The sequence below is a fragment of the Littorina saxatilis genome, linkage group LG13, assembly GCF_037325665.1.
Source record: "Littorina saxatilis isolate snail1 linkage group LG13, US_GU_Lsax_2.0, whole genome shotgun sequence".
NCBI classification, from domain to species: domain Eukaryota; kingdom Metazoa; phylum Mollusca; class Gastropoda; order Littorinimorpha; family Littorinidae; genus Littorina; species Littorina saxatilis.
Window position 1 is genome coordinate 7,127,720 of NC_090257.1, and position 17,306 is coordinate 7,145,025.

Below are 17,306 nucleotides of genomic sequence, written 5' to 3' on the forward strand. Positions count from 1 at the left end.
GAAGTTTTGTCGGCCTCTGACGTCACATAGCTCAAAGAAGGGAAATCCAGTGTTCAATCGATACATAATTACACATTAACATACTTCGCTTCAATTAGACTTTGGGAGGGCGTCAATCCACGATGAAGACCAGAAGTTTCAAATGGAAGCATGTTAATGTTATTGTAATTCAATCTGACCTGAGCGAACGACGAAGAAGAAGATTCAATCTGACAATCTCTTTCCTGCTTTCATACGGTTGTAAACAGACAGAATTGGTTCTGTTCTGTTCACACACTACTTTCAGTCCACCTACCTGCAAGGGTCAAGTCCCAAGAAAATATGTCTCTGTATTCCTATCGTATCACTCTGCTCCTGTTTTGTTTTCTTTCACACACATTTTCCCTTCTTTTTTGACGGGTTTCTGAACAGCAAACTCTAAAACAAATTCTTTTCATCACAAAAGCGATCTTTGGAATTGACTGACGTAGTCCGGAAAAATTCATGCATCAACTTACGTCACGTATTTGACGTCATCACTTCGCATACCTTATGGTCTCGGTATTTGGTTGGCCTTCATATTTCCTACTTGTAAAATGACCCTCAAAGCTAACCGAGACTAGTTGAGGCTGTATCAATGCGCCTCGCCAGCAGGTTGTTAATGGCTTTTTTAGCCAGTGGTTATCGACAATTAATGACCGGTAATTTTTAATGAGTTTGGGCATTCTGACCAATCACAGGATCTGTTTCATTAAAACGCCAACTTGATTGAATTACTATGTATTTTAACACAGAGCTAAGATATTATGAACACTCTGAAAGCACTTAGAGACCATCATAGATACTGGGTAACTCCTTAAAAGTAGAGGGGGTGACCAGAACTTGCATTGTGGTCGTTTTCTTAGCGGCCAAGCTTTTCTGTAGTGTAACAAAGCATATACGATGTAACCTGTCTTATATTTAGGTGTTTACAATGATCATACGCAGAGGAAATATAAGTATTTAAAAAAAAAAAAAAAATGAAACTCGGAAATAAAATGGAGCGAAAAGATGGACATGGTGACCCATGCATCTTTTTTTTATTTTTCTTTATCTGATTCATGCACACACTGTTGTGCAAAGGGCTTTACAACTTTGTATGAAGCTGCAAAGAAATAGCCATTCTCTAAGCAATCATAAAAGAAAATGGTGTTCGTAACCGTGGCATTTTCCCAGAGGCTCTTTTTATTAAAAAAAACTTCAGTTATCTACAACTTTCAATGTTCAAGAAAAACAAGGGGGAAGGTTAAATCGATTTCTACATATCAACAAATTGAAGTTATTTACAAACAGGAGAGCACAGATTCTTCTAAAACACAGATGTGTTTGTTTTTTCATATCAACGTTACATCGGTTCCGTGTGTGACGAGCGCAGTCACGGCAGATTTCACATCACTTCAATCACAACTCGCCGTTCATCGATGATGAAAGTACTGTTGATTTGTATAACATATTTTAGGGACATACATAGGAAGGATATAGCTCTTTCATATATATGAAAACGAAATCATCAGTTTGCTAACACTTTTTTCCCCAGTGTTCTTATTCCATCACAGTTAACATAGTATCAAGGATGGTCTCACTGACACACCGATTCAAATAAACAAAACATACAACAAAAGCAGATAAGCCAAATCATAGTGTGTGTAAACTGAAAACAAACACACAGACACTGCAGCCAACTGAAATGCTTTCTAAAACTCGCATCAACCAGAACACAATTGCATTCACTCTAGAACTGGCACAGAATAAAATAGTTAGTAAGACAAAGAAACGATTATGGGATCTCTGAAAACTAATATCAAAACAGCACCCACAGGAAATACACAAACCAAGCAAATGAAATACATGTATGTGAATACTAAGAATCAGCAAAAACAAAACTCTGGCCGAAATCAAGACAGTTCTAGCTGACTTCTGAACAGAATGCAGAGCAGGCAAAGTAACGAATTGCTGCAAGCTGATACCTGCGTTTGAGCATAAAGCAAGGGTGAAACTTGTGAGTTCTGTTCTTCTGAAGCAGACTGAAAGAGATGATTCAAAATGAAGACACAAAGTTAGGACAAAAGTTGGCAGAGTGAGAAATCAGCAATGACGAGAACAGAATACAAATAAGTGACTTGGCAATGACAGACAGACGACTGAAAGTCAACAGACGCAAAAATCAGAAAGGATCAGCGAAACATACAAACTGAAAAACAGCAAAGAAAAAGTGAACGCTGTCTGCACCTATGACATGAAAATGATGAATGATACAAAAAGAGGCCTGCACAACAGCAGATTTCATCTCACAATTAACTAAAGCCTACACAGCGGCAGAGGTCATCTCATAATTAATTAACAGGATGAAAAGACAAAATTGATGAGACAATGCTGTGGTTACCACACAGCAACAAAAGAGTGGCCAGGCATATACTGTAAGTTCATACATTTATTCGCAAATGATGTTGCCTGCAAGAGACTGCAGTGAATTGGCCAACTGGATGTCACAAGCAGACAAAAATAAAGCAAACAAACTCAAAAACAGAGACATTCACTTAAAGATCATGTATCCACACAATGAACTGATTAGTTCTCTTTTATTCCTCAAGAACCACAGGCAAAAAAACAGGACTTTGCAACCTGATACAGTCTCGAGCCAGAACTCGATCATCCGCACAGCTGCTGTTTTAAAACCAAATAAGAGGACTTACAAAACAAGAAACCTTTTGATTATTAAAAAATAAATTCCATTGCAATCAGCTGCCCCAGCTGCACTCATCCCACTCAAACAACCATCAAAACCGTCTTCAAAACAAAAGACGAGGAAGGTTTATGAAATATAACTTCCATTACTAGTAATGTCTGAAAGGATGAAAAAAAGAGAACCAACCGGAGTGCCATCAGTGGTTGTAGACAAATACAGACAACAATAGAGATGAGAAGTGGTCAAATTCTCCTGTACAGAGGAACCTAGCTGCCTTTCACGATTGAAATGTCCTTACAAAACATGCTCACAAAATTAACCAGACTGAACAGGAATTTCTTCTTTTCAAATTGATCTTATCCCAGGAAGAGCAATAGATTAGAAATCATCATTGTCGAACAGAGAGGACATGATGCAAAAGCACATTTGACACATTAAAGAAAGTGACACAATTCACTTGATTCGCTATCATCACTTTGGCCACGCAATATTTTAGTGAGCATGTCAGTATGACACACTGAAAGAATGGTCGGATCAGTCTCATCGGAGCAGTCCGTGCCATATCCACTGATACAAAAGCAAAATCTACTAGATACGGCAAGACAACACTAAATGCACGAAAGTGCATTTGTTGATATGTCGTTTATACATCTGCAAACAAACAAGCTTCCTCTATAACTACTGCATGCCCAAACTGGGAAGCAAGCGATCCAAAAGTCCAGTACATGTACTACTGTTATGATTCATGTTTGATTCTGCTATAGTTTGAAGATGTCCCAAAACAAAAAGTAAGACAGGCTAGACTACCTGTTACACACCAACTATAGCAAGGGCATTTTGGTAGTCTGTCTCAAGTGTGAATTTAGGCATGTATTTCCTGGACTGGCAAAGAGTGTGACAATAATAAAACAAGTCGCGTAAGGCGAAATTACAACATTTAGTCAAGCTGTGGAACTCACAGAATGAAAGTGAACGTAGTCCGCCGCTAGTGCAAAAGGCAGTGAAAGTGACGAGCCTGTTTGGCGCTGTAGCGGTTGCGCTGTGCTTCATAGCACGCTTTACTGTACCTCTCTTCGTTTTAACTTTCTGAGCGTGTTTTTAATCCAAACATATCATATCTATATGTTTTTGGAATCAGGAACCGACAAGGAATAAGATGAAATAGTTTTTAAAACGATTTTGGAAATTTAATTTTAATAATAATTTTAATATTTTTAATTTTCAGAGCTTGTTTTTAATCCAAATATAACATATCTATATATTTTTGGAATCAGAAAATGATGAAGAATAAGATGAACGTAAATTTGGATCGTTTTATAAAAAAACAATTTTGTTTAGAATTTTCAGATTTTTAATGACCAAAGTCATTAATTAATTCTTAAGCCACCATGCTCAAATGCAATACCGAAGTCCGGCCTTCGTCGAAGATTGCTTGGCCAAAATTTCAATCAATTTGATTGAAAAATGAGGGTGTGACAGTGCCGCCTCAACTTTTACAAAAAGCCGGATATGACGTCATCAAAGACATTTATTGAAAAAAAGAAAAAAAAAGTCCGGGGATATCATTCCCAGGAACTCTCATGTCAAATTTCATAAAGATCGGTCCAGTAGTTTAGTCTGAATCGCTCTACACACACACACACGCACACACACACACACATACACCACGACCCTCGTCTCGATTCCCCCTCTATGTTAAAACATTTAGTCAAAACTTGACTAAATGTAATGACAGCAATGTACTGTGTCTTACAAAATAGCAATTGGTTTACAGTGTGTTTCAATGAAAAATTAGTTTTTGTTAAAAATTAATGATGCAGGGTGTAGACAATTACACAGTGTGGTGTTTAGCACGATCAAAAATGGGTAGTAATTTAACAAAGAAAATGGTGAATGAGAATAATTTCAAGAGGAAACAAAAACAATGGTCTTCAGTTCAGTTGTAAACTCGCAAATACCTGCAAACAAATATCCAAAAGAGGATAGTCTTCCTAAGAATACATGTTCTGAATATTAAACCCTTGGAACTTAGCAACAGTGATCGACAAGAAGAAGAAGAAGAACTTAGCAACATCTCTGAAAAATTATCACAAACATTCTGAACCTGCTTGAGAGAGATGGACATTCAGCTTTACATACACTGATGATTTTGTCTTTCAGAATCCATATTGATCTAATGCTACTGACTGGCAATTATCCTTGCTGCCAAGACAGGAATGAGTCCTTCACAGTTTGAAAAAAAAACCACACACACCAAAAAACTGCTTTTATTGTTCATCTGATTACTACAAAGTTAAGGTGTGTAATGACTTAATGTGTGTGTATGGGGTCCTGATTTGGCCTATTATTGTCCGCTGGACCCGAAAAGCAACAGCTAACTAACTAACTAACTAATATATGTGTATAAGAAGAAGTACATTACAATGTAATATAACAAAATTCCTGATTCAAAGAGAATGTTGGGTCTAGTCTATTTAACACTTGTGTGACATACTCGATGCACCTTTACTGTATTTCCAGAATTGCCAAGTGCAAAGTGCAACAAGGTTGGTTTGACTAATATAGTGCTTTAAAACGGGGAAGAGTGCTAATTAACATATTTCTACACTGCCAGCTGCTTTTTGCAAACCAAGTAACTTAAAAAAAAAAGCAGTACCGTAAAATCCCTAGCAAACGCCCACCCCCCCTCTGCACAGATTTCGGGTACAAGTAAGGGGTGGGCGTTTGCTGGGTATACACCCCTTTGCAAGATAAAGTGTCATCACATTTTCACAAGAAAAAAAAGGTGATACAACATTACATGTGATTTATGCAATTTTAATGAAAAATAAACACACCGTTTGTTTACAGAAACAAAGATCAACGTTCTGTGATAGAAAAAAAGAAGAAGAAAAAACCGGCGAATCATCGAACAGTGTGCACAAATCGTAGATAAAGGAGGCCGAATGTCTTGAAACAAATTATTTTTAAAGCAAACAAGAAGAGCAAACGCTCGATCGAGTCACTTTCGCAGTTCTGAATATTATATGAGGCATCAGATGGACAGGAAGAAATTGCTATTCACAACACAATGCATACCTGAAGCATACCTGTGACCTTGAAAAAGGTCAAAGGTCACCAAAGCAGACGTCAAAGTGTAGAGGTCACTGGGAGTCACGTTCACATAAAATTTGAGCCCGGTCACTTTTATAGTTTCCGAGAAAAGCCCAACGTTAAGTTGTGTGTTGCCGAACAGAAAAGGCTAGTTATCTCCCTTGTTTTTCTGATAACGTTCGTAAAAGGCTACAGATGTAAATACTTTGATGTAAAGAATAATCCTACAAAGTTTCAATCACATCCGATGAACTTTGTCAAAGATATAAAATGTCTAATTTTTCCTTTGACGCTGACCTGTGACCTTGAAAAAGGTCAAAGGTCAACGAAACCATCGTTAAAGTGTAGAGGTCATTGGAGGTCACGACCAAACAAAATATGAGCCCGATCGCTTTGATAGTTTCCGAGAAAAGTCCAACGTTAAGGTGGTGTCTACGGACGGCCGGCCGGACAGACTAACACTGACCGATTACATAGAGTCACATTTTCTCAAGTGACTCAAAAAGGGGTGGGCGTTTGCTGGGTAGTGACCCCTCTGCACAACTTTTGGCCAAAAGTGGGGGGTGGGCGTTTGCTAGGTAGTGACCCCTCTGCACAACTTTTGGCCAAAAGTGGGGGGTGGGCGTTTGCTAGGTAGTGACCCCTCTGCACAACTTTTGGCCAAAAGTGGGGGGTGGGCGTTTGCTGGGTAGTGACCCCTCTGCACAACTTTTAGCCAAAAGTGGGGGGTGGGCGTTTGCTAGGTAGTGACCCCTCTGCACAACTTTTAGCCAAAAGTGGGGGGTGGGCGTTTGCTAGGTAGTGACCCCTCTGCACAACTTTTAGCCAAAAGTGGGGGGTGGGCGTTTGCTAGGTAGTGACCCCTCTGCACAACTTTTAGCCAAAAGTGGGGGGTGGGCGTTTGCTAGGAATTTTACGGTAGTTGTAAGTCCAGTGAGAAAGCAAACATCTCTTTTTAGCATCTAGCGAGATCTGAAGCCTGGACATCCCTCAAGCAGATTCAAGGCTCGGCTGACATCAAAACCAGAAGGGAACACAACAGAACCGAAACCGTGCACAAAACAGGTAGGGCAATGAGGAAAGAACAACGACGCAGGAATCCACACTAAAGTGGCGACAACCCCCACAACAAACCAACCGGAGGCGAGGCAGACGATGGCTGGCCGCCAGATGCTCCGTCCATTGAGCTGTACTGCGGCTGCCCTGTCATGGCCTGCGTTAGTATTTTCCCCATATGTTAATTGGATGGTTCTTCATTGGATTTCAAAAGTCAATTTTTTTGATGATTTACTGGGTGAATGATTAAGCCAATGACGCTGGTTTGTCAACTGAAGAGGAGCTGACAGTACCATTCATACATTCCAGAGTAGAACGCATGCTGTGGTAAGTAATTAAGTTCAATTAGTTAACAGTAGACCATCACCAACCCCATCATTTTCAACCCTTCCACAACCATAAATATAACATACAACAGTTTGCATATCCCCAAGCATTCCCTGTCCCCATCATTTATTGTTCTTGAATGTCAACCAGCACAACCACGACAATGCGTAAGAAGAGGTATTAAAGTCATCGGGGTTGAATTCATTATCCATCTGAACCTCCTCCAATCATACATTTTAACTAATGTTAGATGAATCTCAAAACTGGCAAAACCCAACCACCAGATCTCAAACGAGTCAAAGCTTTTCCCCTCCTCCAGCCTTCCCTCCTCACACGGAGGAATAATTTAAAAAGGTAAGAGAAGGAGGTAAAACGAAGGAGAAAAATAAAAAGAAGTAACATTACTGAAATTACAACTGGCCACAAATGCAGCTCAAAGTCTCTAAATCCACACACACACACACACCACACACCACACACCACACACACACACACACACACACACCATACATCCAAAAACTTGAAGAAAAATTAACAACAATTGGTAAAGCAATGGGCAAAAAAAAAAAAAAAAGAATGAATGAATCAATATATTTGGCGAGCCACATGGTGACACAGGAAATATCCGACTCACATTTCTCACTGAGGCTAGTTGGTTCATCTGACCTGGAGCATCCTCTTCAACGCCCACTCTGTCATCATAAAACAGAGGAAAAACCACACACATTACTGACATGTTGCATAGTGGAACTCCCTTTCAATGACCCAACCAATTTAAGCTCCCCAAGCTCATTCCTCAGCTATGAAAAAAAAAATCATTCTCATTGCCCACCAACAACTAAACAGATGAATAAGCTTTACTGGACTGAAAAATGCAGAATATTCCAAGGGTTATATTTTTGACAAAATTGTCCCACAAATTTGACTCCTTTCCTGAGCCATGACCATATATAAACCCGCCTTATCTGGTACCACTGCAGCATATGAGTTCAACCCCCCCCCCCCCCCCTCACACACATACACAAAACCCACAAACATTCTGAACTACCCATGATCTCCACACATATATATATATACAGTGGTACCTCCCTTTTAAGGGTCCCTCAATATTACGACCAACTTTTCTCTGACGAATTTTGTTATCCTTTGTCTTAGTATTTCTCATCTCCATAATTATTACGTCCCCTAAATCCCTCCATATAACGACCGAATTTCGATTATATTTTCAAAGTCTTTAGACAGAGGTACCACTGTTTATATATATATATGTCACGGTAGAGACGAAGATCTGGTAGAAACGTCGTTTCTACCTGTAGAGACGAGGATCGTCGTTTCTACCGGTAGAAACGACGTTTCTACCGGTAGAAACGACGTTTCTACCGGTAGAAACGACGTTTCTACCAGTACAGATGACGATCGTCGTTTCTACCGGTAGAAACGAAGAAATAATACACAAGAGTTTTTAAAACAGATGGTTGCGAGTTGAAAGCGAGAGAAACTTTGATCTTGTCATTAAAACCGCTGGTAAAAGTCCCCTCACATAGCACAAATAATACACAAGAGTCTTTAAAACAGCTGGTAAAAGTCCCCTCACATAGCACAAATGATACACAAGTCTTTAAAACAGCTGGTAAAAGTCACCTCACATAGCACAAATAATACACAAGTCTTTAAAACAGCTGGTAAAAGTCACCTCACATAGCACAAATAATACACAAGTCTTTAAAACAGCTGGTAAAAGTCAACTCATATAGTAATACACAAGTCTTTAAAACAGCTGGTAAAAGTCACCTCACATAGCACAAATAATACACAAGTCTTTAAAACAGCTGGTAAAAGTCAACTCATATAGCACAAATAATACACAAGTCTTTAAAACAGCTGGTAAAAGTCCCCTCACATAGCACAAATAATACACAAGTCTTTAAAACAGCTGGTAAAAGTCAACTCATATAGCAAAAATAATACACAAGGGAACTCTCTCTCGCAGATATAGCCAGTGTGTACTTGTCTTGTGTTATCGTAAACGAGTCTCTTTTGGTTGAATCAAGGCTATCAATGTGAAGCCTTACCAATTTGTAGAACTCTTCTTTTTGTTCCATTGTCAACAATCTTTAGCAACAATTAAAATAGCCGGCTATAATAATGTTGAAGGTCTGTGGAATACTGTTTTCAGAAGTCAAACTGACAGAGATATTTCACGAATTGTGTTCACTCTGAAGGAAAAAAAAGTTGTGATTGCTGTCTTCGTCTGGTCAGGGAAGGCAGTTGTAGTAGGTGAATAATATTTGCTGACATTCTCAATACATTTCCCACAAAAGCACGTGCTCTGTAAACAACGTTAAAAATGAGTTCATTCCGGTAAGATAGAACTGTGTTCATAATTGACAAAATCACCTACATTGCACACACACACAAACGTTTTATTCCGATCGTCGTTTCTACCGGTAGAAACTCCGATCGTCGTCTCTACTGGTAGAAACGTCGTTTCTACCGGTAGAAACTCCGATCGTCGTTTCTACCGGTAGAAACGACGATCCTCGTCTCTACCGGTAGAAACGACGTTTCTACCAGATCTTCGTCTCTATCAATCAATCAATCAATCAATGAGTCTTATATCGCGCATATTCCGTGGGTACAGTTCTAGGCGCTCTGCAGTGATGCCGTGTGAGATGAAATTTTATACGGCCAGTAGATTGCAGCCATTTCGGCGCATATTTACCTTTCACGGCCTATTATTCCAAGTCACACGGGTATATAGGTAGACAATTATTAACTGTGCCTAAGCAATTTTGCCAGGAAAGACTCTTTTGTCAATCGTGGGATCTTTAACGTGCACACCCAATGTAGTGTACACGGGGGGAGGTTCGGACACCGAAGAGAGTCTGCACACAAAGTTGACTCTGTGAAATAAATTTCCGCCGAACCTGGGATCGAACTCACGCTGACAGCGGCCAACTGAATACAAATCCAGCGCGCTACCAACTGAGCTATATCTACCGTGACATATATATGAACACACCTTATCTGTAACCACTGCAGCATAGGAGTTCTACCACCCCGCCCTGTACACACACACACACACACACACACACACAAAACCACTCACATTCTAAACTATCCATGATCTCCACACATATATATATATATACCCACCTTATCTGTAACCACTGCAGCATAGGAGTAGTAAAGCCCCCACACAGAATGACGGTGACAATGACAATCATCAAGGTAGCGGACGCCATGTGTTGGTGCGCCTCTGTCTCTGTGTTGCGGATGGCTAAAGCAAAGGCCACTGCTCCTCGCAAGCCTGTCAGAAAGATGTCACTGTTATAATACAGTATGCCTGTTGTTAGTTGTTTAATTTGTTGCCCCACAGTCTGTGTTACATCTTCATTCTGGTTTACATCTGTACGTTTTTATGTAAGTTCTGTTTTATTGTCAGACTTTTTATGTGTAACTATGTCTCACGTATTTTTCATCTTTTTAAAAAACAGTTTTTCTAGATTATCTTATATAACTATAAGTGGTCGTTGTCTATGAATTTTTTTAATGCTTGTATGTTATTTCTTACGAGGAAACTTTATATATATATATGTAAAATGTTGAATTTTAATGTCTGATGTAAAGCGCCATGAGACTGCCATTTGGCGGTGAATAGCGCTATAAAAGGATGTTTTATTATTATTATTACTGTTGTCACTCACTCACTGTCTGTGAAAAATGTCACTGCCACGATAAACGGAATTTTGCCAAATCTAGATCTTTATTTGGTGTTTAACGTCGTTTTCAACCGTTCAAGGTTATATCGCGACGGGGAAAGGGGGGGATGGGATAGAGCCACTTGTTAATTGTTTCTTGTTCACAAAAGAACTAATCAAAAAATTGCTCCAGGGGCTTGCAACGTAGTACAATATATGACCTTACTGGGAGAATGCAAGTTTCCAGTACAAAGGACTTAACATTTCTTACATACTGCTTGACTAAAATCTAGAATTTTAATTATAATCCTATCATTAACAGCAAGAGGCATGTGTATCTCCAGGTATGTCATTTCATAAACTGGACTGTAATACAGAGGAAACCCGCCTTTGAGACCGACCCCCCCCCCCCCCCCCCCCCATTTAGAACTTCCTCCTTTTAACGGCCTTGCTTGTTCAGATAGTCTGTTCATTGTAAATTTAGCTCCATGTTTAAGACTCGCTGAGCTCCTTTTTAAGACCTGGTTTTCTCACGTTCTTTGAAGTCTTAAAAGGGGGTCTTAACTGTAAGAGGGACCCAACTATGTCTATGTGATTCTTAACCAATCTTCATGGAGTATTTTCGCTTTGTCTCGTAAGTGCAACAATCCAATAAGTCGATCGGGACCAGATCGACAATAACTCAGTGGATGGCAATATTGACACTGAAGATACGGGATTTAAAGTGTCCCTGGTGTATCGCCTCTTCTGTTGAAGCTAATAATAATCAAATTTTGTGTGTGCTACAAATGTCATGCACTCAGTGCCAAGCTACGCAACAAATTCCAGCTCATGGGTGCATGTGTGTGTGTGTGTGAGTCAGAAAGTGAGTATGCATGTATGTGTGCATTTGAGTGTCACTGTATGTGCATGTGTGTGTCACAGTATGTGTGTGTGTGTGTGTGCGTCACAGTATATGTGTGTGTGTGTGTGTCACAGTGTGTATGTCTGTGTGTGTGTGTGTGTGTGTGTGTGTGTGTGTGTGCATGTGTGTGTGTGTGTGTGTGTGTGTGTGTGTGTGTGTGTGAGAGTGAGTGTGGGTGAGTGAGTGAGTGAGTGAGTGATTGAATGTGCGTACGTACATGCATGCAGGCATGCATGTGTCTGTGTGTATGTGTGTGTGCATGTGTGTGAGCGAGAAAACCAAACAGAGCAAAACCTTACCAGAGAACATCATCATGTGCTGAAAATTGGGCCTGATCTTGTTGCTTCGGCCGAGGTTGAGAAGGAAAGACAAAGGGTAGATATTGATGAAACGGCCCACAACGATTGCCAGCTGTCCACTGGTCAAGGAACAAAGCCGGCACAGATAGACGGCTAACATTCCAAAACCAAGATTCAAATGACAAGAACATGGGTGTTACTGGGAAAAATCAAAAAACCTGAAAGGCAGGGGTCCAAAATGCTCAAGTTTGAAAGAAAGTTTCTGGACACCGACGAAACCAAATCATAATAAGCAAGATGGCGGCAAATCCAAGGGAGCGAACCGAGAAAGCACGCGAACCGGTGTCAAAAGTCGGATCGGAACCGCTGCTCGTTATTTCAACTTAGCAAAACGAAGCTTTTTTTTTTTTGTTTTTTTTGAAAACCCGGAAAACCGGAATTTCCGGCTTCAGATTTTTTCAAAAACCGGAAATCCGGCAAAAGCCGGAAGAGTAACACCCATGCAAGAAAGACTAGTTATGGGAGAGTTTAACTTCAATGACCACTTAAGGTTGGCATGATGACTAGACGGACGCTGTGGCGGGGTGGTAAGACGTCGGCCTCTTAATCGGAAGGTCGTGAGTTCGAATCTCGGCCGCGGCCGCCTGGTGGGTTAAGTGTGGAGATTTTTCTGATCTCCCGAGTCAACTTATGTGCAGATCTGCTAGTGGCTTACCCCCCTTCGTGTGCACACGCAAGCACAAGACCAAGTGCGCACGTAAAAGATCCTGTAATCCATGTCAGAGTCCGGTGGGTTATAGAAACACAAAAATACCCAGCATGCTTCCTCCGAAAGTGACATATGGCTGCCTAAATGGCGGGGTAAAAACGGTCATACATGTAAAAATCCACTCGTGCAAAAACACGAGTGTACGGGGGAGTTTCAGCCCACGAACGCAGAAGAAGAAGAAGAAGGCATGAAGACTTTTTAACAATGGTCAGTTATAATCTTCTCAAACCAGAGAGCTTGGTTCGATTATCTTCTCTAGGAAAATAGTCCTCCAACCACTTCAGCGCTAATTAGTTACTGAGGTCTTTAAGTCACATAGGCAGATATTAAAAATAACAAGAAGAGCAAACGCTCGATCGAGTCACTTTCGCAGTTCTGAATATTATATGAGGCATCAGATGGACAGGAAGAAATTGCTATTCACAACACAATGAGTCACGTTCACATAAAATTTGAGCCCGGTCACTTTTATAGTTTCCGAGAAAAGCCCAACGTTAAGTTGTGTGTTGCCGAACAGAAAAGGCTAGTTATCTCCCTTGTTTTTCTGATAACGTTCGTAAAAGGCTACAGATGTAAATACTTTGATGTAAAGAATAATCCTACAAAGTTTCAATCACATCCGATGAACTTTGTCAAAGATATAAAATGTCTAATTTTTCCTTTGACGCTGACCTGTGACCTTGAAAAAGGTCAAAGGTCAACGAAACCATCGTTAAAGTGTAGAGGTCATTGGAGGTCACGACTAAACAAAATATGAGCCCGATCGCTTTGATAGTTTCCGAGAAAAGTCCAACGTTAAGGTGGTGTCTACGGACGGCCGGCCGGATGGCCGGCCGGCCGGCCGGACAGACTAACACTGACCGATTACATAGAGTCACATTTTCTCAAGTGACTCAAAAACCAACAATCATTAAAGAAAGCTGTTCATCTGACTTTTCACTCATGAATGCAATGCGTATCTTTCACCGAAACTACATTTGGCTTTAAAAGTTCTGAGAAGAACATGTTTTTGTTTTTTTAACAGAACACATATATTTCTTCATTCAAAATCTCTTTCAATTAACGTGAAGATCCCCTGCTAATTGTTGTGTTCAAATTGAATTAAAAAAAAAAAATCATGAAAATCTGTTTGGTTACCTACATGTACATTGTTATGTGTGTGGATTATATACAGAGCACGAAGCAGACAATTTGTGAGTGAGAGCATACCCTTTACTGTACTAACTTATTAAGTATAATTATTACCATTTCCCTAGATACCTTATTACCACTACAATCTGTTCAGCCTTTTAAAAAAAAGAAGTGTTTGTAAAGATAGATTTATCGCTCTGAAAAAAAAAAATTCAAATCTGTTAGCCTTTATAAAAACAAGAAGGGCAAAGCCCATACGACTCACATGCTTTACACATTTTTCCTACCAAAATACATGTGACCTTGACCTTGGGTCAAGGTCATGCAACACAAAGCTGTTAATTCAAGACATAGGAAGTACAATGGTGCTTATTGGCTCTTTCTACCATGAGATATGGTCACTTTTAGTGGTTCACTACCTTATTTTGGTCACATTTCATAAGGGTCAAAGTGACCTTGACCTTGATCATATGTGACCAAATGTGTCTCATGATGAAAGCATAACATGTGCCCCACATAATTTTTAAGTTTGAAACAGTTATCTTCCATAGTTCAGGGTCAAGGTCACTTCAAAATATGTATACAATCCAACTTTGAAGAGCTCCTGTGACCTTGACCTTGAAGCAAGGTAAACCAAACTGGTATCAAAAGATGGGGCTTACTTTGCCCTATATATCATATATAGGTGAGGTATTCAATCTCAAAAACTTCAGAGAAAATGGGAAAAATGTGAAAAATAGCTGGTTTTAAGGCAACATTTATGGCCCCTGCGACCTTGACCTTGAAGCAAGGTCAAGATGCTATGTATGTTTTTTGGGGCCTTGTCATCATACACCATCTTGCCAAATTTGGTACTGATAGACTGAATAGTGTCCAAGAAATATCCAACGTTAAAGTTTTCCGGACGGACGTCCGGACGGACGGACGTCCGGACGTCCGGACGGACGGACGGACGGACGGACGGACGACTCGGGTGAGTACATAGACTCACTTTTGCTACGCATGTGAGTCAAAAAATGGTTCTCGTAAAAATAGAATCATAAACTATCTCTTTGGAAAAAGACAAGATTATTTCCCTGTAACTCCCTTCAGGATAAAGTTCTCCTCTTGATATATATATATATATATATTTTGCACAAGTTTCTTTCAAACAAGCAACTGACTGTGTTTGCATTTGATCACACTTGCATTCAATACCCTCATTGCATCTAGCTATCATGATTTACTCCAAACCATGCACATTTAAATCCAAAAGGATACGAATGAAGAGAGGATGAAGCCGAGATGCCACTGCAGTGGTTGCAGCGTGAACACAGACACTCCAATGTACAAGAACACAAAATTCTCTGCCAGGAAGTTCGCCAGCTCAAACAGCTAAAAACAGAAGAATTCATAAGCACAGACAATTAGTGAGAAGTCTTTTGGAGACAAACTCATTCAAAATGAAAGCTCTCTTTTTCACAAAAACACATAAACAGACAGACGGGACTGGCACACAAATACACATAAAGAAAATTTTTTAAAAAACGGAGCAAAGAAACTGTAAAACATAAGTCTTCACTTTTCACATGACCAATCGTGTAAAACAACTCCAGATCTGTCCATTGTGTTACACTGGGTTGAGGGTAAGAACATCTAGTGTTTTTACTTTCTTTATTTATTTGGTGTTTAACGTCGTTTTCAACCACAAAGGGTTATATCGCGACTGGGAAAGGGGGGGGGATGGGATAGAGCCACTTTTTAATTGTTTCTTGTTCACAAAAGCACTAATCAAAAAATTGCTCCAGGGGCTTGCAACGTAGTACAATATATGACCTTACTGGGAGAATGCAAGTTTCCAGTACAAAGGACTTAACATTTCGTACATACTGCTTGACTAAAATCTTTACAAACATTGACTATATTCTATACAAGAAACACTTAACAAGGGTAAAAAGAGAAACCGAATCCGTTAGTCGCCTCTTACGACATGCTGGGGAGCATCGGGTAAATTCTTCCCCCTAACCCGCGGGGGGTCTCTTTTTACTTCGACACATTACAAATCTACAGCTTGGCTGCTCAACCCTGTACAGAGTTGGGAATTATTGTTGAGATAATTTTTCACGTTGATAAGGATGTCAGAGCTACAAAATTAATTCATGAAAAAATTCCAACTCTGCTCACAAAGTGTCCATCATCTGCTCCACAAGGAGCAATTGATGGCCTCAGTGTTTTGACAGCACTTTGGGCTGGCAGAGACTTATAGTTGAGTGTGTCAATGCGCTTTCCCAGCAGGTTTTCAATAGATCCTGTGGGTGACGGGCGCAGTGGTAAGACGTCGGCCTCCTAATCGGGAGGTCGTGAGTTCGAATCCCGGTCGCTGCCGCCTGGTGGGTTAAAAGTGGATATTTTTCCGATCTCCCAGGTCAACTTATGTGCAGACCTGCTAGTGACTTAACCCCCTTCGTGTGTACATGCAAGCATAAGACCAAGTGCACACGGAAAAGATCCTGTAATCCATGTCAGAGTTCGGTGGGTTATAGAAACACGAAAATACCCAGCATGCCTCCCGCGAAATCGGCGTATGGCTGCCTGAATGGCGGGGTAAAAACAGTCATACACGGAAAAATCCACTTGTGCTAAAAACATGAGTGAACGTGGGAGTCTAAGCCCATGAACGAAGAAGAAGAAGAAGAAGGTCCTGTGGGTGATGTACTTTTAGAATTAAAGACAAGAATGTTTTAATGAGTTTGGGCACATGTGGATGAAATACTACAAGTAGATAACATTGTTCATTGGCTCTATCGACGCCCGTTTTTAACCACTTCCTTCCTTTTATATGATTGTCGTTCTCTCGAACTAACTCCTAAGTATGTCATCGAGAATAGAGGATTTTGGGATATCCTTTCATGCGCCTTTCGGCGATTGGTCAATGCATTTTGTATCAATAATGTCGGTCTCGCTTGAAATTATCGCAACTTGATATTGCTTTCCAAACTTATACGAAGTGACCGGGAGAGTAGGGTCAGTTACTGAACTAGCCCCGAACACTGAGATATGGAGAACAGTACACAAATACGAATGGAGAGACTCGGAAACTCGATTCACCAAGTCGTCGCCACGCTCGAGAACTCAAGTGTAATATTTGAAGTTAAAATCTCCCTCCACTACAGTGCGACAAAATAGCTTAGTCGGTAGAGTCTCCGATTGACTGCTAGTGCTTACTTTTGTGGTCCCAGGTTCGATTCGCTTCGAAGGCAATTTTATTTTTATTTTTTTCTGAACTTGTAATTCTTATATTTTATTCATTTGCTTCATTCCAAACGGTTTCAACTTTTTCTTG

At 40.2% G+C, this 17,306-nt stretch overlaps 1 protein-coding gene across 7 annotated transcripts in view; it reads right to left on the minus strand.

Moving 5' to 3' along the window:
- Positions 1-17,306, minus strand: part of LOC138946368 (sodium/hydrogen exchanger 9-like) — a 66,884-nt gene that overhangs the window by 35,075 nt on the left and 14,503 nt on the right. For 5 of the 7 annotated variants that reach the window (XM_070317944.1, XM_070317946.1, XM_070317945.1 and 2 more), the window contains exons 10-14: positions 15,245-15,358; positions 12,085-12,196; positions 10,337-10,490; positions 7,815-7,872; positions 6,936-7,010 (exon numbers count right to left, since the gene is read on the minus strand). In XM_070317944.1, coding sequence (XP_070174045.1) covers positions 6,936-7,010; positions 7,815-7,872; positions 10,337-10,490; positions 12,085-12,196; positions 15,245-15,358 — 513 coding nt within the window. The remainder of the gene's footprint in view (positions 1-6,935; positions 7,011-7,814; positions 7,873-10,336; positions 10,491-12,084; positions 12,197-15,244; positions 15,359-17,306) is intronic. The other 2 variants (XM_070317943.1, XM_070317942.1) reach the window with 1 other exon arrangement.